Raw genomic sequence first — 20,462 nt, 5'->3', positions numbered from 1 at the left:
CCCCCGCCCTGGCATTAGCCAATCCCCGCTCCCACTGCACAAGCACACACCTCGGGTCAGAGTCCTAACTTACACGCCAGCATGAGTCACACGCATCCACGCCCACGTGGTTCGCACACAGGTGCTGTCATACAGGCAGGTGCCTCGTCCTCAGGTGTCTCCCGATTCCTCACAGATGTGCACACTCACGGGCACACAAACAGGGATACAGTAATGACTCACAGCCAGACCGACCTCCCCGGGGACACGCAGGCACACGTGATCCCCAAAATGCACCCAGACTCGCACAGCAGTGGCTGTCACCTAGGTTTTCATGCACCGTCTCACAGACACATGCATGTCCTCAGCATCGCAGCCCCAGGCAGGCTCGGGCAGAGCCCTGGGGTGACACCAAGCTCACACTCCAGGCCGGAGCACCAGTACATCAGGTTTATTTCTCCTTTGCTTTCAAGGGAGAGCAAGCATCCAAATCTTAACAAAAACAGCTGAGGGTGGGGAGCAGCCCCCTGGGTGGGCCGGAACACAAACCTCACCTCCCCAGCCAGCCTGGGGATCCCACCCGACCGTGGCCAGGACCCTTGTGCCCTAGGCCTGTGGGGTGGGGCAGAGGCAGCACCAGCATGGGGGAAGGTCCCCCGAGAACAGAGGCCACGGCCTGCGGGCCGGCAGATCCACATCCACAGCCATGTCCTCTAGCTCAGGCCTGCAGCCTCCATACCTCCAGTGACAGGCCCCCAGAGGCAGCCACCACCAGGTTGCCCTCAGCACAGATCTGGGAGGGTGGGGACAGGAGGAGTCAGGGGTGCTCTGGGAAGCCAGGCAGGGTGTATGGGACAGGGCCTTACCCCATTCAGCACATTGTGGTGGCTTCGAGTGCAGATGGTCCTTGGTGGGTCTGTGGGCACATGCACCTGGTGAGGGGCGACGGGCAAATGTCAAGAGGTGTGCTCCCGGCAGGTGAGGGGGGTAGTGAGGGGGCACTGTCCTGGGGCCTTACCCGAATAGTCTTGTCGGTGGATGTGGTGTATAGGGCCCCCAGGGAGTGTTTGATCCCTGTGATCTGAGACCTGTGGCCCACATCAAAGGACTGCAGGAGGGAAGGACAGATGACACTCAGGCGTGGCTCTCCCAAGGCCAGTCCCCCACCGCCACCCAGGGGTTAAGAGGTAGGGAGGCAGCCCAGGGAGGGTTGGGAAGGAGCAGGGGCCTTGGCAGACCCGGACAAGCTGGAAGCAGCCGTTGCGGTTGGCGAAGACGTGCAGCAGGCCCTGGTTATCACCGGCCCAGAGCTGAGGCTCCTGGTAGGACATGCAGAGCAGGTAGGAGTCCAGCTGTGGGAGGGACATGGGATGGAGCAACTCAGGCCAGTCCCGGCCACACCGCCATCCTGGTCCCTCTGGGTCCCTGGGGAATGCCCACCTGCAGCCGCTGCAGGACACTGTTGGCTCGGCGGTCGAACACCACCAGCGTGTGGTCCTCACTGCCTGAGATGATGTGCCGGTCGTCCGCCAGCAGCGCCAGCACCGCGCTCGAGTGCAGCCGCCGGCTCTTCAGCAGGGCTGGGCCGGCTTCGTGGGCAATGGGCCAGGGAGGAGGGGGATATCAGATCCCCTGGAGGACCCCCCCAGTCCACCCCAGCATCCCAGGCCTCCATCCTCCTTGGCAAAACCCTTGGTCTGCATCCCCCACCCCCATCCCACAGGTGACCCTGGTGCTCCTCTCCCATCCCAGCTGGATCTGGGCCTCATAGGACCCCCAGGCCCCTGCCCCTCCACCTCCTGTCCCATCTCCCTCCTCCAGTCCCATCTACTCTCAGTACAGATCAGACCTCGGCAAGTCCCAGCATAAATGCCTCCTCCTGCAGATCAGCCTGAGACTTGCTCCCACCCCCACTCCAGCTCTGGCTTTGCCTGAAGAAGTTATACTAGCCCTTCAATTAAAGCAAGAATGAATAAATAAATAAACAACAGAAAAGGTTTATGTTCTGGGCAGCATTCACTCTAGGCATCTCATGTAAACATTTAATCCACCAAAGTTTTTGTTGTCATCTCCTCTCGTTAGCCCTACACAGCTGGAGTTACTATCCCGATTTGACAAATGGGGAAACTGAGGTTCATATTTGACTGGGGCCGCACAGCTAGAAAGTGGGGGAGCCAGGATTCTCAAGGGCTGTCCCGCCTCACACGGTACTCAGGCTCAGAGGCCCCTCCTCTGGGAGCCCTCCAGTCCTTCACCCAACCCTACATGCAGGCAGGGCTTCCTCTGCCCCCCAACCCGCCCACACACACCTGTGTGGCCCCCAGCACAACACAGGCCGCTCTGGCTATGTGACTGTCACCCCAGTCAGGCTGTGAGGCCCAATTGTCTCCTTCCCCAGGATGACCCTGGAGACCCCAGGCAGCCCTGCTCTCCCCACCTAGGCCTCAGGGCCCCCGGCCCACCTCTGGGGTCGTAGACGGTCACCTTCTTGTCATAGGTGCCGGTCACCAGGATATCAGGCCGGTAGGACAGGCACAGCACGGCTGCCTTGCCCCTGGGGGACACACAGACCACGGGCTGGGGCTGGGGCCAGATAGAGCCCTACCCACCCAGACCTCCCTGCCCAGAACCCCTCACACTTTATCTCGCCAAACTGCTGCCCGTCAGCTGCCATGTCCCAGAGCTTCACCGTGCTGTCCCAGGAGCCAGAGCACACTCGGTGGTCCAGCGCCGCCAGCGACCACACCCAGCCCTATGGGACCAGACCCACATGATAATCCCCATTTCACAGATAACAACATTGAGGGTAGGAGGAAGCAGACAACCGACCCCAGAACCCAGAGCAAGTCAGCACTGAGTAGAGAGTAGAGCTTAGGTCGGTGGGTCTGTCTGACTTCAGAGCCCAGAACAAGCACACCCCTGCCTGATAATATTCCAGAATTATCCCTGCGGAGGCTCAGCACCAGCAGTGGTTTGAGGCCACATCACAATGTGATTAAAAATGGGGCCTCCTCTCCGTGACCCTGGCAAATCAAGTACCCTCCCCTCAGTTTCCTCACTGTGAAATGGGCATTAAAAAGTCACTGTCTCAGGAGCTAAAATGCACAGGGCACAGTCAGCTCCCCACTGACTTCTTCCTCACCAAACTTTCTGAGGAGAGTACTGTAATGTGTCCCATTCTACAAGTGACGAAACTGGGGCACAGAGAGGTTGAGTCTCTCACCCAAGGTCACACAGCCGGGAAGTAGCAGAGTGGGGATTTAACCCAGCATTAGGCACCAAGACGGAGCTCTTGGCCACCGGCCTAGCCCACCTCAATGGCTGGTGGAGATGCCCCTCCATGGCTACCTCTCACAAGATGACAGTCATGCTCAGAACTATCTGATCCCTAAGAGCAGCCTCATAGCTGCCCTGCCCTGAGCCACTCAAGGTATACCTGACATCCACTGAGCACCTACTGTGCCTGAGCCTGAGCAAAGTTCTTAATGCATATTCATCTCATTCGTCCTCATCCCAACTGACCCCTGAACAGAAGCAGAAACTGAGGCCCAGAGAAGTCATACATCTCACCCAAAGTCGCACTAACAATAGCAGAGTAAGATTTAAATCTATGAGGTCTGGTGCCAAAACCCGTGCCTTAGCCATGCTGCCCTACTCAGGCCTCACTCTTCCTATCCTCTGCCTGGCCTCCTACTCCCTCACCTTGTGAGTGCTGTTCTTCTGGGTGCCCAAGGCCTTGACCAGAACCCGGCTGGGCTCCACCCCCAGCTGCCGCAGGTCCCACAAGTTGACATTGCGATCTCGGGAGCCAGACAGGCAGTGTGTCCCACCCTGGGAGGGGAGGGAGGTGATGTTGCTGGAGTCACCCTGGCCCACCCCTCCCTGGCCCCCGACACCCCAACCTCACCTGGAGCAGCAGCACTGAGTCAATGGAAGCAAAATGCCCATCGGCCAGGCAGAAGTACTCAGTCCGGCGTCCATCCTCTGCCCAGCGGGACAGGTGCTGCTCCAGCTCAATACAGGCCGCCGGCCAGTCAAAGTCCTCCTCTGTGGGATGCAATAGCAGGGTCCTCAGTGGGAAGGAACCCTGTTACCCACATCAGCTGTCCAAGATCATCCCCGGCCTCCGAGGAGCACAACCTGAACCAGACTTGGAGAGAACCCCACAAGGATCTCTCCCAACCCAAGGAGGCCCAGGCTCTAGCTTTGGGACCATTGGACCACCCACCTGCTGAGCAGCTCTAGGACTACTCCTCACCAAGCTTCCAGAAATTGGGTAACTGGGGCCCCAGGACCACCTTCCCAGGCCTCATCCCCCAACTCAAGTATGGGGGATAGCAGCCTCAAGACATTAAGGTTCTGTCTTACCTCTGCCTGAGGCCAACCTCAGCCCCAACCCTCAGGCTGGTCACAAGAGCTAGGACTTCAAAATTGACCCTTCCTGCCTCTGCCATCTGAACTGGACCCAGGGAAATGTTTCCCAAACCAGTATCCCAAACCTGGGAGCCTTGTCAAAATGTAGAACCTAAGCCCTTGACCCAAGCATTTCTGTTTATCAAGCTGTTTGGGAAAGTCCTGAAAGTCCCAACAATTCAAGGTCACAAAGCTGTCTTATCTCCCAAGGACCAAAGACCTTGGGGACAGGATGAATGACCACCAAACACTGCTTAAAATCTCAGGTTAGACCTTGGGCTCAAGGGTCTGTGATTTCTGGTATCAGAGATCCAACCTCTAAACCTAGCCTGGGTTCAAGGGTTACAGGCTCTGGACCTGAGTCCCTGCCTCATCCCGGACATATGTCAAGACTCTAGGGGTGAGTGGATTTGGCATCACCATTTACTGCCTTACATCTAGACCTAGAACCTGGGGATTCTTGGGCTTACCCTCAGCCCCAACCGATTCTGAGAGCCAGAGACTTCAAGTCCCTGTGTCGACCCCAAGACTAAATATCATTGGATCCTTAGTTCAGAGACCCACATCTCCCCAAGTAGATTTCCGCAGCCTCAGGACCCCAAGTATCTGTCTCATGGTCCACCCAGAAGTCAGAGACTTTGGTACCACCAGTAACTACCTCAGCCTCCCCAGAGCCAGGACACCCAAGTGGTCTGCTCCAGGGGCTGTGCTCACAGCACCCCTGGTACCTTCTGCCTCGCCTAGAGCCTGACCTAGGCGGGCGACCCTGGCCCCCGGGCAGGCGCACCTTCCACCACCGGGTAGGGCGCGCGTACGCGGCGCTGCGCGCGTAGCCGCCAGGTAACATGGTCACGCACGAGGTCGCGCAGCGCGTGGCACACGCGCGGCAGGACGTGGAGCACCAGGCGCGCGTCCAGGTAGGCGCAGATCTCGAGCAGCAGCTCCGGAGGAAGGCTCAGCAGGCCCGGAACCGCCACGGCCGGGCCCTTGGATACGACTCGCGTCTCCAGAGCGCCGAGGGACACGGCAGGCGCGGGCAGCGGAGGGGCGCGCGGGGGCGCCAGCCCGAGTTTCGGCGGACTGAGCACGCGGGCCACGTAAGCCTCAGCCTGCGCGTCGGGGTCAGGCTCCGGCTCCGGGTCCGAGTCATCGTCCCAGGCGCGGGGATCGTCGCGCGGCCCTGGGGGCAGCTCCATGGCGACGGAGTGGGCGCGGCCGGGCCGCCCCTGTCAGCCGCGGAGCCCGCGTCCTGTCTCCTAGGCAGCGCCAGGGCACTTCCGGCGCTGCCTAATGACGCTTCAGCGCCACTCGGAAGCGAGCGGCTCGACTGTAAACTGGCTGGGTACCGAAAACCCGCTTTCTGGAGGCCTTGTTGCGTCGGCCTTGGGCTGGAAAATGCAGATTCCCGGTTCCTGCGTTTCTTAAACAAGCATTTCTGACCTTACCGATGCAGAGGCCAGCGGGCTCTGATTTGAAAATCACGGCCTTGTCGAAGGCACTTCTCACAGGTGACACTGACTTTAGAAATACAAAAGTCCCTTTTCCTGGTCTGAGCCTCCTAGCGGCTCGAACTCGTCTTTCCTTCTGGAGCCAGAAACATACACTTAACACCACAGAGACTTCGGTGAAAGTTTAACTCTGAATTACCTAAAATCCTACTGATAAAAAACAGCCTCTCATTTACGAACAGCCTCTTTTGAGCCAGCTAGTATTAAACACAAATTATCTCTAAGCAGCACTCGTTGTTCCCTCCGCCTGACTTCTAATAGCCACATGACTTTTTGCTCAAATTACCTTCCTAGATCACCCTACTGTAAGACTGCGACCATGTTCCGTAAGGTTTTCTCCCATCCCTGCTGTACTTTTCTTTATGGAACACATCACTGTTTCGCTTTATTTCTTCTCACTAAAAGGTACACACTTGTTGAATGTTGGTGTTAGCATTTAAATTTCTCCCAGGTTGATGCAGTTGATCCTTGAGCTGTGCTCATGTTGCAACAAGATTTTACCGAGGCCTGTGTGTCCCCAGAACTGAGCAATTTCTCATGTGGCTTTAACTGTTGTGCATATTTACATATGTCCTTCAGTCTTGGTGCTGGGCTGAGCCTCCTACAAAAATGTCTAACCTACCCAGCAATCCAGAGTTGTGAACTTAGCCAAACTTAAGAGTGTTGCAAGGCCTTGCCCCTGACCATTGTTTTTAGTCTTTGGCAGATGGGGATCTTGAACGTGGACTATAACACTAGTGACTCCCCTTTAGGGAGCTCAGGATCTAGAGCTGTAATTATGTCTCAGAGACTGCACATGTATGTTACCACATTTAATCTTACATACTTCCCCACTCCCCCAATTATTTCCTGACCCAGTTCCTGTGCATCCCTATTATTAAAGCTTCTCATGCCCCTCTCCACGTCTCTTCTCTACTGGCAAAGCCCAAGACACAAGACACCAGATGGAAACCAAGGATTTCACAAGAAACTGATCTTTACTCAACAAAGTTCTACACAAGTGGAATCTCACGCCACCTTGGCGCCAGTCCCCAGCACAGCACGGTAACAAATGGACAGACCCTGGAGCCCACAGGAAGAAGAGGATAAGGGGGAAGGAGGGATGTGGGAAAGAGAGGGACTGTAGATGGAGGCCAGTCAGGGTCCACAGCCCTGGGCAGGGGAAAAGGTTGAGAGGTTGAAACTTCGTTGTGCAAAAAACAACCAAAAAATAAATTAAAAAATTAAATAGTTTTCTTAATTAAAAAAAAAAAAAGAAAAATAAGTAGAACCAGGCTCCCCTCTCCTGAAGGTGGTTGGAGCCCCCCATCCTGGGTGGAGAAGGGGTTACCAATCCATCAGCCAATCCACACACCCCCAAGACCCAGCAGAGGATGCTCCAAAGAACTGGAATTACCAAAAAATTAAATGGTATTTAATTTTTTTTTCTTTTTTTTCCTTTTTTTACAAATGGCTTCCAGAAACCTGCTGGAGTTTTAACAGCGGGGAACCAGCTGAGTTTATGGAATGTGCACCAAGTGCCCCTAGGAATAGGGGCAGGGCCTGACCCTGTCTGACAGAAGACACAGGGCTATGATGGGGGTATGGTCCAGGGCCCCACATGGATGGATGGAGCAGGCCCCATTATGCACGAATCCAGTCAAACCCCCCAAAACCACAGGAGGGGCCCCCAAAGAAGTAAAAAGGAGGGAAGAGAAAAAGGGAAATATTAAGGGGGCTGCAGGCCCTGGTTTCAGTTTTGAGGCCAACTGGTAAATAACCACACCCCCTCCTCCAGGGGAGCCTTTCCCACTGGGACCAAATCCCCAACCAATCCCAGAAGTTTCCTTAGAATCGATGCCCCAATCTGGTGGGGTCTTGGGCCCTACTGGGAGCTGTAATGATCAGGAAGTCCCAAGGCCAGAGTAGGGTTAGGGGGTGTACCACCCTTCCACTCCTCCAAGCTCTCAGTTTCCTTCTTTCTGGCAAAGCCTTCCTTCTCTGTCACCATCAATTAAATACCCCAGCCCTGGCCCTTGTATTAAAACTCAGGCCTGGAACTTGAGATGAGGACTCTCAGAAGCAAAGACTGCCTTTGAAACGGATTTGCTTATGGAGAGACACAGGCAGTAGTTATCAGCAGCTCTGGCTGCCCTCAGCTCTCTTCAGGGGAAATAGGTCCCAGCCCAGCATCTTTCAAAGTCACTGGAGCACAGGGTAAGGGAAAAGGGCAACCTCTGGTCAGCCCCGGCCACTTCGGTGGTCCCCACTCTTCTGGCTGGGACAGTACAAGGAGGGGGACGCACTGGCTGAGGCTGCCACAGAGCTGGCAAGAAGTGTGCAGAGCAGGTCCAAAGCGTGCACGTGCTGACCAGGTGGCCTCAAGGTGGCCATCCTCTTCCCCCCGCCCCAGGGTCCCAGCGGAGGTCCCCAACCCACCCAGCCCTCCCCAATCACCGCCAATTCCGGCAAAACAGCAGAAGCTTCTTAAACTCTAGATGCAGGTTACATGGAAGGCCTTACAAGTTAACTCAAGGGTTCACTAATTCTACTGTCTCCATGCAGTCGGGGAAATGGTGGGGTGGCTGGCCCAGCCTGTCTGGCTGCAGTGCCCGCACATGCGTGTGGCCACGTGTGTACTGTGAGTGTTCGCGTCTCTACAAGGAACCCCCTCCCCGCCTGCTTTCCCTTGCCTCATCCCAAGCCGGATTTGGTCGGCCGTGTTGATTCTTCCCTCCCATATGGCTGGCCCAACTGGGCTGCCTGAGGAGACCCCAATAGAGCAAGGGGCTCTTGCTGCCAAGAAGTCCCACCCCCCTCCCGTTTGTAGGATGAGTGTGGAGGCCCCACCCCGCTGCCCACCCACTGACCGGCCACATAGGCCAGGCGTGGCAGGTAGATGGAAGGGGAAGGTGTCTGGATTTGGGTCCCACTCACTCCTCCCTAACCCCCCTCGACCAGGACACGGCGACTTCTGGACGCAGCGTGCTCCCCAGCAACCCCTCTGACGACGACGCAGACAGAAACCTGTGGGGAAAAAAGGGGTTCAGGGCCTGTGCCCCTTTGGCTCCCACAACAGCGCCAGCCCTCGGCACATGGCCTCCTCACCTGGCAGTCGTGATGCTCATCTAGACCCCGTAGAAGGCAGCCAGCCTCTCCTTGAGCAGCGGCGGGAACTGCTCTGAGAACTGTTGCCAGTTTTCCTCCCCAACTTGGTCTTTGAAGCCGTGGAGAATCTGCAGCGAGGGAGGGGGTGAGAGGTGCCTCGGAGCAGAGCACGATGAACTCCACCTCTCCCCACCCCACCACCTCCCGAGACTAGATCAGGACCAAGCTGGAGCCTCACCTTATAAAACATGTCCCGAAGGTCATCCTTCGGGCTCACCCAGGAGGCTACAGCGTCGCAGAAGAAAATAAAGTCCTGAAACGTGACGGATCCCGTGTGAGGGGCCGCCCGAGCCCAGCCCCAGTGCCTTCCCTCAGAGCCCAGCTGCCCCAACCTGCACGACGCCCCCGGGGTTGACGCCTATCATCATGCAGATGCCTCGGAAAGCCGAGTCCTTCTCCTCGTTGTCTCTGATGTTCCTGAGGGACGTGCACCTGTGGGGAAGATGAGCAGTTGGAAATCAGCCAGCAGGGCTGGGGCAGGGTGGACATCCATGGGGGGCAGTGGGGAGCAGCGGGTTAGTGGGGGGCGGGGCTGGGATAGGACACATATCTGTGAAGAGTGGGGGAAGCAGGAGATGAGGGCATGGTGGGGCTGGGACGTGCATCTGTGGGTGGGCAGGGTAGGGCTGGGTGGGCACAGGCAAGGGACTGGGTCAGGCCTGTCCCACCCTCTCCACCGCCCGGCACCACACAGGTGGGCACACACCAAGGCCGGATGAACTGCTGCAGCATAGGTGCCACCTCCTGTGGGCACACGTAGCCCAGGCGGCCGATGGTGATGGCTGGAATGGCAGAGGGACTCGTCAGGCGACCTGTAACCCCGAGCGGCCCCGGTACGTGGCGGGGCCTCTGGCAGGAGGCACCAGCCCCACCCCAAGGGAATAGCTCCTGCCAGCTGCTTGAACCCCCAAGCCTGGCCCAGCCAGGGTCTCCTCCCTGCCCCATGTGAGTATCTCCCAGGTCTCCCCCAAGGCTATCATCTTCCTTGGGACTCCTCCCAAAACCTCATTCCAGGGCCTTCCAGTCACCCTCCTTGGTTCTTTCCCAAGACCTCCTGTCAACTACCCTCCCAGATGGAAACCCCACCTCCAGGAGGTGGGCAAGGGGGTGACAGTGACCCAGGCCTGGCGCCCACCTGTGTTTTCCAGCAGCGTCTTGGGCGTGTTGGGCCGGTTAATGATCTCCACCAGGTTGTTGAGGACCATTTGCACATAGGGCTGCATCTCTGCCCCTGGGGAAAGGGCTGATCAGAGCCCCTCACAGCCCGCACCACCCATGCTGACCCCAGCTGCATCCAGACATTGGCCAACCACAATTGGTGAGGGAGCAAAAAACCTTCTCCAGCTGATCCGCAGCCCAGGATCCATGGCCAACCAGAGACAGCCCCACACCCTCCCAACACCAGAAGCTTCCCTGGAGTCACTGCTGGACACCAAGGTGAGACCACATGCCCCAGCCTCCCCGTGGCTGGGATCTGCTACTCAAGGAGGGAAGCAGTCAAAGAAAGTCTCCCAAAAGATCCCAGTGGACCTTTCATTGAGGGCAGGAAGGTGGCAAATAGTCCAATAGGAATAGGCCTCCCGTCCTTTCTCTTTGAAGAAGCCAATTATAGATGGCCTTTCAGCCATTTGTCCCCTTCTCTGATGAAAATGCTGAGGTGTTCTCTCATCATTGGCCAACTAGAGCCTTCCTTAAGGAGCACTGAGTCCTCTAGAGGGGATCTGTCAGTCAGAGTCAGGCTGCTGCCCCTCCTCCCCACTGGGAATGGGGAGGGGCAGGACCTGCCTACCTCTAGGGCACTTACCCATCTGCATGCAGATCTCGCCAATGGCCCAGGTAGCATTGTTGCAGACAGAGATGAACTCAGGGTTTAGGTTGGTGCCCAGAATGGGCATGAACTCGGCTGGTAGGGAGAAAGAGGGGTGCTGAGCAGGAGGGCCAGCTAGGGTGAGCTCCTAGACGCGGCGGGGCAGCCCCATCAGACAGTACGAATACATCCCAGTTCGGTCACAGTTCTCCCAGGTCATTTCTCCATCACTTGAGGCCAGGGCTGGGGTCACAGAGTAAGGTCGAAATGGATGTCTTACCAATACAGGGCTTGACATGGATGAAGCAGGCTTTGGTGAGGTCTCCTAGGAGGGCGAAGGAGCTCTGCCGGACTTCAGGCATCGAGTCCTGGGGGTCAGAGCAGGGTCAGCGTGGCAGGGCTTCCTTCCCCTTAACCACCCAGGGTCCCGACTAATCCCTCAGTGCAGGGCAGCTAGGGGAGCAGTCCCTGGAGCGTAATCTGACTCTGCCACTTCCCAGCACCCAGGCTGCAGGCCCCATTTGTACATCCAGGACTCAGGGGGCACGTGTGTGCACCTTGCTCAGGGTACCACTACAGAGGGGAGCACTTGGAACTGCTGCTCATCCTGATACACTAGGAGGTGGGAGAATGATGTTGGAGGGGCTTGTGCCTTCACATTTCCTATTTTATATTTTGTAATTTTCTACATTGTTTGCTTTTTCAATGAGATTTTAGTTATGTCTTATTTAAATTACTTTTTAAAATAATTAGAAGCTTTTTTCTTTACTGGGTCCCTTCTCCCTGATATCTTTTGGGCACAACCAAGGCCCAGAGTCCACCCAAGGCAGACCACAAAGGCTGGTGGCTGTCATCACTGTCCAGTTAGAGGCCTGTGAGGGGGTCTACCCACCTGCATGCACTGAAAGAGCAGTGTCATGATGTTGCTGCGGGCCACCAGCTGCTCCACGTGGCCACCTAGGCCCTCAGCCAGGCCACTGAGCAGATCCAGTGCCACGATCATGAAGTCCTTGTCAGGGGCCTCATACTGCTCAGGGTGCTGGGTGTACATCTGGGCACAGAAGGGGGCAGGTGGGTGAGGGGAGTGGGCCCAGGCTGGGGCAGCAGCAGAGGAGCAGGTTATGGGGCAATGGTGGTGGTGGCATGCTCACCATGGCCTGGGCCAGCGTCTTCTGCACCAGGGTGACACAGCGCTGGTAGACAGGCTCACAGTAGGGCAGGAAGCCACTCTGCAGGGCAGTGGCCACCGATGACAGGCACTGGTGGGGAGGAAGACAGGAGAGGTGAACTCAGGTGGGTGGGGTGGGGCCTCGGGAGAGCACCTGGAGCTCACCCACCTCCAGCAGAGGAAAGAGGTCCTTGTCTTCATCCTTAAGCTCGTTCCACTTCTGGATCAGTGGAGGCATCAGCTTCTGGATGTACTCCTAGAGAGGGAGCAGGAAGTTTGGGCTCCCTGGGTGGGGGTGGCCACCTGGGAACCAGTAGGGTTCCCTATGACTCAGTGGTGCTTGTCATCTAGCTGATGAGGTCTGGGCTCCTTGCTTTGGCTCATGGGGCCCTGCAAGGCCTCGCCATCCAGCCAGACCTCCAGGCCCGTCTAGTTCACTTTGTCACCCCTCCCAAGACCCACCCGCGCTACCCCTGCCCTATCAGAGCCTGAGTCAGCACCTCCTGGTTCCTGCAGGCCCCTGAGCTCCCCCGGGACAGCACTTACCATGCTGTCTCATAACTATCTGTCTCCCCTACTAGACTGGGATCAGGGCGAGGGCAGGGGCCGGGTCTGTCTGTCTGCCTGTCGAGGTCATGGCCATGTCCCTGGCATGTGACATGGGTCGCCGCCAGGTCACTGGATGCCAAGGGGAATGGAGGAGGGAGCCGCTGTGGGGTCTCACCGGCTGGTTGAGGTGGTGGCCCACAGAGTCAGCCAGGGTGCCGATGGCATCATAGAGGATGAGTAGGTTCTTGTGCTGGTACTTGCCAAAGGCAAAAACGAGGGTGTCCAGGATGTAGCTGAGGTAAGGCACCAGCTCCGTGCAGGCCTCCTCCTCCAGGGTGGCGAAGGCACTGGAGAGGGGAGGGCTTTAGTGGGCAGCCGCAGGTGGGGCTGGGCCCTGTGCAGGGTCGGGGAGGGTGCACTCGGGATCAGCCAGTACGAATACGTGAGAAATCAGCGTGAGGTCAGGCTCGTGAGTGTCATCACTTCCCAGAGGACAGCCATGGGGTAAAGGTAAGGGCTGTGGGGCCAGGGGTCGAGGGTCACCTGCAGGCCGCCTCCTGCACCCTCTTGTTGCCATCCAGGATGCGCTTGAGCAGCTCTGTCATCAGAGGCTTGAGGTGCATGTCAGGTGGCTGGCTGACCACCCAGTGAGCATAGCGGCTCAGCGTCCAGCAGGCAATGGAGCGGACCAGGGCCTTCTTGTCCGACAGGCACTGGATGAGGTGGGGGATCAGCTCCGGCAGGTAGGGCACCATGCCCTGCATGCAGCCTGCAAGGACCGGGCACAGAGGCAAGGCTGAGCCCAATTGGGCCAGGCCACAACTGCCCTACTGGGGAGAAGCTCAGCCATACCTAACAGATGGGGAAACTAAGGCTTGGAGTTTACATAACTGGCTCAGTCACAGAGTCAGTGAGAGGCAGGGTTGGGGTGGGACACAGCGTCAGAGCAAGACTCTCCCCTCCATCAGCTCCACCCACCCCAGGGCTGTGCTGTCTTTATCCGATCACTAGTTCGTTCACAGGTGGCCGGGCTGCACAGTGACTCAGGCTTTATGGGCAGCAGCGACCCAGATGGACAGAAAGTACCTTTTTTGGGAAAACTTTCTTGGCTGTTTGTGATTTTTTTTTCTACTTTTCATTTTCTCTTTCTAAAAAACTATGAACATGTCTCTCTTTTCATTACAGAAAACAGATCACAGCACACCTCCTGATAATCCAAGCCCTGAGATCTATTTTTACCAGTTTATGGTCAATTTCTTTAGATCCTTTCCCATTAATATGTTGAAGTTACCTAACATAGTCTATTAAAATACACATGTGCATTGTGTAGCACATCGTGTGCTCTGTTAAAATAAGATATGTTACTTATCATGAGAAAATCTTTTCTTAGATAATTTGAAAAGCTCCTGCTGCCCTGTCTGCTTGTTTTGGCAGGCCTGGATGCTGACGTGGTCATGTGTGCCACCTGTAACAGGTCTGCAAAGCCCTCTAGTAATTCACACTATATATATACATCCCACTGGGACAAAGGGAGCCCAAAAGCCATGCCCATATAGCACATGCACACCACGTGAAGTTTAAGGAAACACCACCACTGCACGCTTCTGATTCTGGCAGGCTGGCCTTGCAGCCGGAGCAGGTTTGAGGCCCAGCTTCACCTTGGGTGACAAGGGAAGTGGCATACATTTCTCTGCACCTTCGTCTCCCCATCTAAGAAACCCACCTCTGCAGGTGGTGGTGAGCCCGTAGGACAGGGCTGTGTGCTGTGGGGCAAGTGCTGGGGAAGTGCCCATTCTTGTTATTGCTGACGACCTCACAGAACTGCCTGTCCTTGAGAATTAAAGAGAAAGCTGCATCTGGGGGTTCCTTTCAGGCCCATGGGCTGAGAAGAAGATTCAAATCCCAGACCTGTCTGGATTGGGGTGAGCAAGCCTCTGGAGAGAACCTGGGGATGGCGTCACCCCCTACAAGCCCCATCTGGGCCAGCCCTGGTCTCACACCAGCAGGAGGAGCAGAGGTCAGGCGCAGCCAGGCTGGTGGGGCACTTACCCTCAGCAATGGCGCCCAGCACCAGGATGCCCGACTCCTTGACCACCCACTCAGGGTGGAAGAGGAGGCCCTTGAGCAGAGGGAGTAGGTGGGGCAGCAGTTCCTCCCGGAAGACGTTGGCCAAGACGTCCAGCGCAGCTGCTGAGCACTTCCCTAGGGTGGGGGTGGAGGGGGAGAATTGGAGGGGCAGGCTCAGGCAGGCCACCAGACCTCCTCTCTGTACCCCCAAGGATCAGAGATCATGATTAGAATCCTCATGATTTGCTCCATGTAGGCTTCTAATCACCTCCTGAGAGGGAGCCCAGGGCTTGCTGCCCCCTAGTTCGCCCTTCTCCCCCCACCAGCCAGGCCACTCACTCAGATTCCAGTCGGACAAAGCATCGTCATCATCGTCATCTTCTGCGTCCTCAGAGCCATCAGGCCGCTCGGCCTCATGGGGCAGTGTCACTGTGCGTGACTTGTGGAAACGTGGCTTGATGTCCTGCTCGCTGTCGGGGACGGCCTCATCCTCCTCCACGTCCCCCTGTGGAGCCAGGCAGATAGCTAAGCACCACAGGGGTCCCCAGCCCCTGCACCCTCACCCGCCTGCCCATGCCTGGCGGTCAGCCCTGACTAACCTTCAGCAGGATGATGTCAATTTCTGAGTACTTCATCCCATTTACCAGGATGGGGATCAACCTGTTGGGAGAGAGGCTGTTAGTTGGAAGGCAGGGGCCCCTGGGGGGCGCTTACAGCCTGGGAAGAGGGGAGCAGAGGTGCAGGCAGGAGCATCAAGGAGCCAAGGGGCAGACTGTCCCTGCTTGTCCTGCGTCCATTCACTTCCCTTAGTGGCTACTATCCCAACCTCAGCCACTGTGACTGGGGCAGAGCTGACACCACTCCTAGCTCCACAGGAAAACTCCTGACCCAGACCCCTGGGAGAAATTTGGAATAGCGCCTGATCCCTAGCACACCGTAAAGCAGGAACATTCCCTGGGATGGGGCCAGGTTAAAGGCGCAAACAGGCGGGGCAACCAGCCCCTCCAGCTGGAGCCCACAAGCTTGGAATGGGAGATTTTGATTAGAGTCTTCACTGACTTGGGGACAGGCAAGTTATCCATGTTGGTCAAGAAGGATCAGCCCTAGGACTTTTGCTGGAGATACTAGCCAAGAAAGAATTTCTGTACTCTGAGGTTCCTAAGCTGGAAGGTTGCAGAAGGCCAGAATGCTACCATGAAGGAAGGCTGTGCCTGAGAATAAAGCCAACACAGAGGAAGTAGATCTGAGACCAGATGCCTTTCACATCCTTTGAGCACCTAGATCCAGCTATGTCTAAAGCCTCTGTTGACTTTTCATTTTTTCCACCTATAACTTAACCTAATTTTTAAATTATATACATCATTTACAAAATAAACACACACAGTAAGTAAACTGAGGTAGAAGATGTGGACTGAGGCAAGCACAGGAGCTGACCAGAAGGGAAGGCAGAGGCACAGCGTGGGGTGGAGGCTGGGGTGGGCAGACGGTGGGAGTAGCACTCACTGGAGCAGGTGAGAGGCCAGGACTTCCTTGCAGATGGGCTGCTCGGCCAGCGTCAGCCAGAACTCACAGGCCTCAAGGGCCACGTTCTCATCGTGGTCCTGGGTCCTCTGCAGCATGTACTAGGGTGGGGTAGGAGAAAGGCTAAGACCCGGCCCAGCTACGGATGGCCTCCCACCCTGCAGCACCCACCCAGGCTGGCCTGGGCCATGCGTACCTGGATGATGCTGTGCATGTGGGGGATGAGCCTGTCGATCCGCACTTCCAGCAGCATCACCAGCGCACGGCACACGTTCTTCCGCACCTCAGGGTCATCGTCCACGGCCAGGGCAAACAAATGCTGCAGGGAAGCTGGGGTCAGCTGCAGCTGGGCCCTTGGCCCTCACCCTGCTCCCCTCAGCCCAGTAGCCCACCTCGATGAAGGTGTCGATGTTGTCCATCAGCGCCTGGGCCCGGTCCATGATGAACTGATTAACACAGGCGATGGCATGGGACCTGGCAGGGAGCGGCACATGGGTCACCCCCGACCCCACCTGTCCTGCCCGCTTCAGGCCCCCTGCAAACCCCTGGGGAGCCGCACCCACCGGATCTTGGGGCTGCAGTGCTTGAAGAACTGTAGGAACTTGGGGATCATGATGTTGAGGGGCCTGTTGAGGGCATCACTGTCCAGGAGTTCGGATGAGTCTTCACAGATCTTCTGCAGGGCTCCAAAGGCTCCCTGAGTGGAGAGGGGCAGGCAGGTGGGCGTGGGTCCTGGTCCAGGCCTGGCTCCTGCTTGGGCAGGCCATGGCTCATCGCATACCTCACAGGTGTTGTAATCCTCCGAGTTGAGCAGGTTGCACAGCTGAGGCAGCAGCTCCGGCCACATCTGCAGCTCACCCTTGGAAGCGATGGTGGTGATGAGAATGCCTGGGGCGGCCAGGAAAGGACGCTGCCTCAGGCTGGGTGCGGGCCTGTCTGGCACCCTGGCCCTCCTTGCTGCACACTCACCCCACCAGCACGCACACTTTCTGTACGTTACCCTCACAAGCCCTACACACCCTTTCTGAGATCCTCTGAGCCTTGTATTTCAGGACCTGGGATACAGCACAGTACTAAACCCCAAATCCCTGTCCTTGGGAGCTGACCATCTAGTGAGGGAGGCTGAGGTAAAGATAAATCAGCAAAAAGAACTGGGAGGCTAGATGCCAAGAGCTAAGGGAGGAAATAAAGCAGGGAAGATGGTTAGCAAGGGCTGAGGGTGAGAGTAGCAGTTTTTAATTGGGTAGCTAAAGAAGGCCTTACCAGGTGCCATCTTGATAATCTGAGCAAAGACCTGAGGAGGTGAGGGAGAAGCCATCCAGGTCCCCGGGGAAGGAACATCCCAGGCAGAGGGAACAGCAGGTACAGAGGCCCAGGGGCAGAAGCAGGTCTGGTATGCTCAAAGATGGGTAAGGAGCCAGTGGGGCTGAGCAGAGAGAGTGAGGGGGAGAGTGGGAGGAGGAGAAGGAGGGGGCAGGGCCACGTGGCCTCAGGGACACTTGAACTGCTTATTAGAAACCCAAGAGGTGGGTGTACAGCTCAGTGGTAGAATGCCTGCTTAGCATGCATTAGGTCCTGGGTTCAATCCTCAGTACCGCCATTATTTAAAATAATACATATTTGGAAAAAAAAAAAAAGGGAAAGAAACTCAAGTATGACTTGCAGTAGGCAAGGACCCTGAAGCAGTCTGGCTGCTGAGTATGGGTGATGTCAGTGCAGAGACGGTACTTAAAGCCAGTAGGTGGCAGTGTTTCCCAGGGGGCAAGCTTCACTGCCAACACTCCAGATGACCCTGGTTCACATGTCTGCTGGTAAAGGTATTCCCTGCAGTGGGTAGACTTGAGTAGAGTCCTCAGTCCCGTCCCTGTCTGTGTGACCACCTAACCTCTCTATGCCTCAATGGAGATAAAAAACCCCAGTCTCCTGGGGCAACTGGGATGCTTCAGTGATTTAACTCAAGTACTTAGAACAGAACCTGGCAACTAGAAGGAGCTCACTGAGTCCAGATCCTTCTGCTGGCCTCAGAGGGGGCTAAGAGTCACTTTTAACAAGGAAGCAGGCCCCAAGAGCAGTGCTTCCAATAGGCCCAGTGACTAGCTCAAATTTAATACTATTCTTCTGAATTTATTGCATTTATTTTTAAGGCTACCTTCATTTTAGAGCACGTACATCTGTCTTGTCATTTAAAACAGGAATATACAATTTCCATTCTAAGACAATTTTTAAAAGTTGACAAAGATTTAAATTTTAAAAATGCAAATCAGTTATATGTCAATTATATCGCAATAAAACGGGTGGGTGGGGGAGTAAGTTGGGAACAAACAGTAGTGTTGGTGTTGATCAGCAGTGTAGGCTTAAGGTAAAATGGCTTGAAAATCTTTCTGTAACTTCCTCAGGCAGCCTTCTGGGAGACAGGAAGGCTCCAGCGCTAACCTAACTCATGTTTCACCTAAATCATTACTGGTGACAGACAGCAGGGAGCCCTTGTATTTTAATCTGCTATACCCTCAGGATCTAACACCAAATTCTGGACACATAGTGACTGCCACAGAATTAAGTACAGCTGTTTCAGGAGAGGGTGGTTCAGAGCATGGACTTCTGAGCTCTGCTATTTACCAGGCAAACCCCTTAACATCTATGTGCCTCAGTATCCTCAGCTGTAAAATGACAATAGCAACAGTACCACCCACAGTGCTGGAGCATTCAGTTAATCAGTATCCTTAACATATTGAGAAGTTTCTTGGCCAAGAGGGACAGCAACAGGGCATCATCACAGGCTGACTCCCGCTGCACTCTCTCACCTATGGTGGCTCGGATGAGCGAGGAGGCATCACCGATGTTGTTGAGACACTCCTGTTTGATGAAGTCAGCCACAGGCGGTGGAAAGCTCTGGTAATGTGCCTTCACATTGTTCTTGAGGATGAGGCCACTGAGAGAGCGAGTTGGTTCATCTAGGGGAAGAAGATTGAGGCTCAGGGGACCATCAGGGAGAAAGTGGGGTCCATCCAGCTTGTGTGGAGGGGCACCGAGGGCGTACCTTCCGACTTGAGTCTGGTCAGGACGAATATCAGGTAGTTGTTGAAGTCGGGAAACTGGTTCAGTTGTTTGAGTTTCTGCTAGGTTGTTAAGAGACTTGGGAGACAGGGGCCTTCGCCAGGCAGGGTCATGTTACTGTCATATAGCAGATACTACCTCTGACTACTGGGACCAGGCAGCCAGCTCCTGAGACCCCACCTGTCAATCCCCATGCCCAGAATAACAGCATTTCAGGCACATGAGATTCATACAGAAGGTGGGGGAGCATCCCCGACTTTCCCACCACTCCTGAAAATCTGGCCAGAGCAAGAGAGGGCTGGCAAACCTGGCTCTGTCTGAAGATGGCAGCTGTTACTCAGTTCTGCTCACTAGCAATCCAATCTTGCATGCTTTTTTTTAAAAAAAGGGGAACTCACATTTTCAAGTGAAACTTGCTAATAGTTTAAATAATTCAAAACTTATAGTATTTGAAACAACCGATTGAAAAAAGGAAATTTTACCCATGAACCTAAACTAAAGCCCAGCACCAGGTAAAAGTGTCCTCTCTCCTGCAGGACCACATTTCCTCCGGGAATGAGACCCAAGAATTCTAATCCTTAATTCTCTACCAGCGCCTGCTCCTGCCACAGCTGAAGGAGTCTGGGAATTATGGAGTTGAGCCCTTACTCTCTGGCCTTCAGGAGATGCAGATGTCTGCCTGGTATCCCCATACCCGGAAGGAAGGATACATCCTGCACGATGCGCTGCGTGGCTGTGTTGGGCGACTGCGAGTCTTTGAGCAGCTGCAGGACCTGCTGCAGGCCCTGTTCGTCTGGCTGCCAGTCCATGGCGCAAGGCGAACTGCGGGGGTAGGGACCAGGATCAGCGCTGGATCCCGAGGGCTCTGTGTGAGTCCCGGGCTGTCTCCGCGGAGGTGGTGGTGGCCGCGACAGGACGGGAGCGTCCTCGGCGGACAGGTGGAGGCCGCCGATCCACGCCCGCCCAAGTGCGGGGTCCCCGCCAGCTGCACCATCCACGGCCGCGCAGTCGCGGGCTCGGGAGCGCGGGCGGGGGTATGTGGAAGCGGGCCATGCAAGGCGGCGGTGGGGCCCAGCGGATCCTCATCACACCCAACGATGGGGCTGGGCTTTCGTCCCATCGCGGCCCATCGGGCCGCCCCTGGCTGTGAGCCCTAAGGCTTCCACTTCCCTCGAAGCCGCTAGGGGAGGACCCAGCCACCTCCTCATCCAGGGGCCCTGCCCCACAACGCGATAGCGCCCCAGCCCCC

At 56.1% G+C, this 20,462-nt stretch overlaps 2 protein-coding genes, 1 long non-coding RNA gene and 1 other non-coding gene across 9 annotated transcripts in view; 1 reads left to right on the top strand and 3 right to left on the bottom strand.

Annotated features, from left to right (window-relative positions):
• Window positions 1-20,462, bottom strand: part of TNPO2 (transportin 2) — a 28,805-nt gene that overhangs the window by 7,350 nt on the left and 993 nt on the right. For 2 of the 5 annotated variants that reach the window (XM_032465530.1, XM_032465531.1), the window contains exons 2-25: window positions 19,924-20,035; window positions 19,197-19,272; window positions 18,961-19,110; window positions 16,941-17,047; window positions 16,723-16,856; window positions 16,552-16,633; window positions 16,356-16,478; window positions 16,142-16,260; window positions 15,238-15,298; window positions 14,978-15,143; window positions 14,621-14,773; window positions 13,115-13,340; window positions 12,747-12,918; window positions 12,192-12,278; window positions 12,006-12,113; window positions 11,747-11,905; window positions 11,135-11,222; window positions 10,852-10,950; window positions 10,183-10,278; window positions 9,754-9,859; window positions 9,380-9,479; window positions 9,226-9,300; window positions 8,988-9,115; window positions 6,859-8,906 (exon numbers count right to left, since the gene is read on the bottom strand). In XM_032465530.1, the coding sequence (XP_032321421.1) occupies window positions 9,008-9,115; window positions 9,226-9,300; window positions 9,380-9,479; window positions 9,754-9,859; window positions 10,183-10,278; window positions 10,852-10,950; window positions 11,135-11,222; window positions 11,747-11,905; window positions 12,006-12,113; window positions 12,192-12,278; window positions 12,747-12,918; window positions 13,115-13,340; window positions 14,621-14,773; window positions 14,978-15,143; window positions 15,238-15,298; window positions 16,142-16,260; window positions 16,356-16,478; window positions 16,552-16,633; window positions 16,723-16,856; window positions 16,941-17,047; window positions 18,961-19,110; window positions 19,197-19,272; window positions 19,924-20,022 (2,694 nt within the window). In that variant the 5' untranslated portion in view covers window positions 20,023-20,035 and the 3' untranslated portion in view covers window positions 6,859-8,906; window positions 8,988-9,007. Of the gene's footprint in view, window positions 1-6,858; window positions 8,907-8,987; window positions 9,116-9,225; window positions 9,301-9,379; window positions 9,480-9,753; window positions 9,860-10,182; window positions 10,279-10,851; window positions 10,951-11,134; window positions 11,223-11,746; window positions 11,906-12,005; window positions 12,114-12,191; window positions 12,279-12,746; window positions 12,919-13,114; window positions 13,341-14,620; window positions 14,774-14,977; window positions 15,144-15,237; window positions 15,299-16,141; window positions 16,261-16,355; window positions 16,479-16,551; window positions 16,634-16,722; window positions 16,857-16,940; window positions 17,048-18,960; window positions 19,111-19,196; window positions 19,273-19,923; window positions 20,055-20,462 lie in introns of those variants that run through there. The other 3 variants (XM_032465529.1, XM_032465533.1, XM_032465532.1) reach the window with 3 other exon arrangements.
• Window positions 415-5,680, bottom strand: FBXW9 (F-box and WD repeat domain containing 9). 2 transcript variants are annotated; one of them, XM_006181453.3, is made up of 10 exons: window positions 5,180-5,679; window positions 3,887-4,026; window positions 3,682-3,810; window positions 2,619-2,731; window positions 2,442-2,533; window positions 1,420-1,568; window positions 1,218-1,331; window positions 998-1,087; window positions 846-911; window positions 415-772 (listed from the first exon to the last, which is right to left on the bottom strand). In XM_006181453.3, the coding sequence occupies exons 1-10, from the start codon at window positions 5,586-5,588 to the stop codon at window positions 698-700; spliced, it is 1,377 nt and encodes a 458-aa protein (XP_006181515.3). In that variant the 5' UTR covers window positions 5,589-5,679; the 3' UTR covers window positions 415-697. The 2 variants fall into 2 exon arrangements, with proteins under 2 accessions (XP_006181515.3, XP_032321425.1); XM_032465534.1 differs by having other exon boundaries at window positions 415-911; window positions 5,180-5,680.
• Window positions 5,718-7,155, top strand: LOC116659035. The gene is made up of 2 exons (XR_004314306.1): window positions 5,718-5,900; window positions 6,759-7,155. It is a non-coding gene; the product is annotated as an uncharacterized LOC116659035 (long non-coding RNA).
• On the bottom strand, window positions 12,992-13,060 carry LOC116659169. The gene has a single exon (XR_004314451.1). It is a non-coding gene; the product is annotated as a small nucleolar RNA SNORD41 (small nucleolar RNA).

This window comes from Camelus ferus, chromosome 22, assembly GCF_009834535.1.
Source record: "Camelus ferus isolate YT-003-E chromosome 22, BCGSAC_Cfer_1.0, whole genome shotgun sequence".
In the NCBI taxonomy this organism is placed as follows: domain Eukaryota; kingdom Metazoa; phylum Chordata; class Mammalia; order Artiodactyla; family Camelidae; genus Camelus; species Camelus ferus.
Note: the sequence above shows the minus strand (reverse complement) of the source record. Positions and strands in the feature narration are given on the sequence as shown.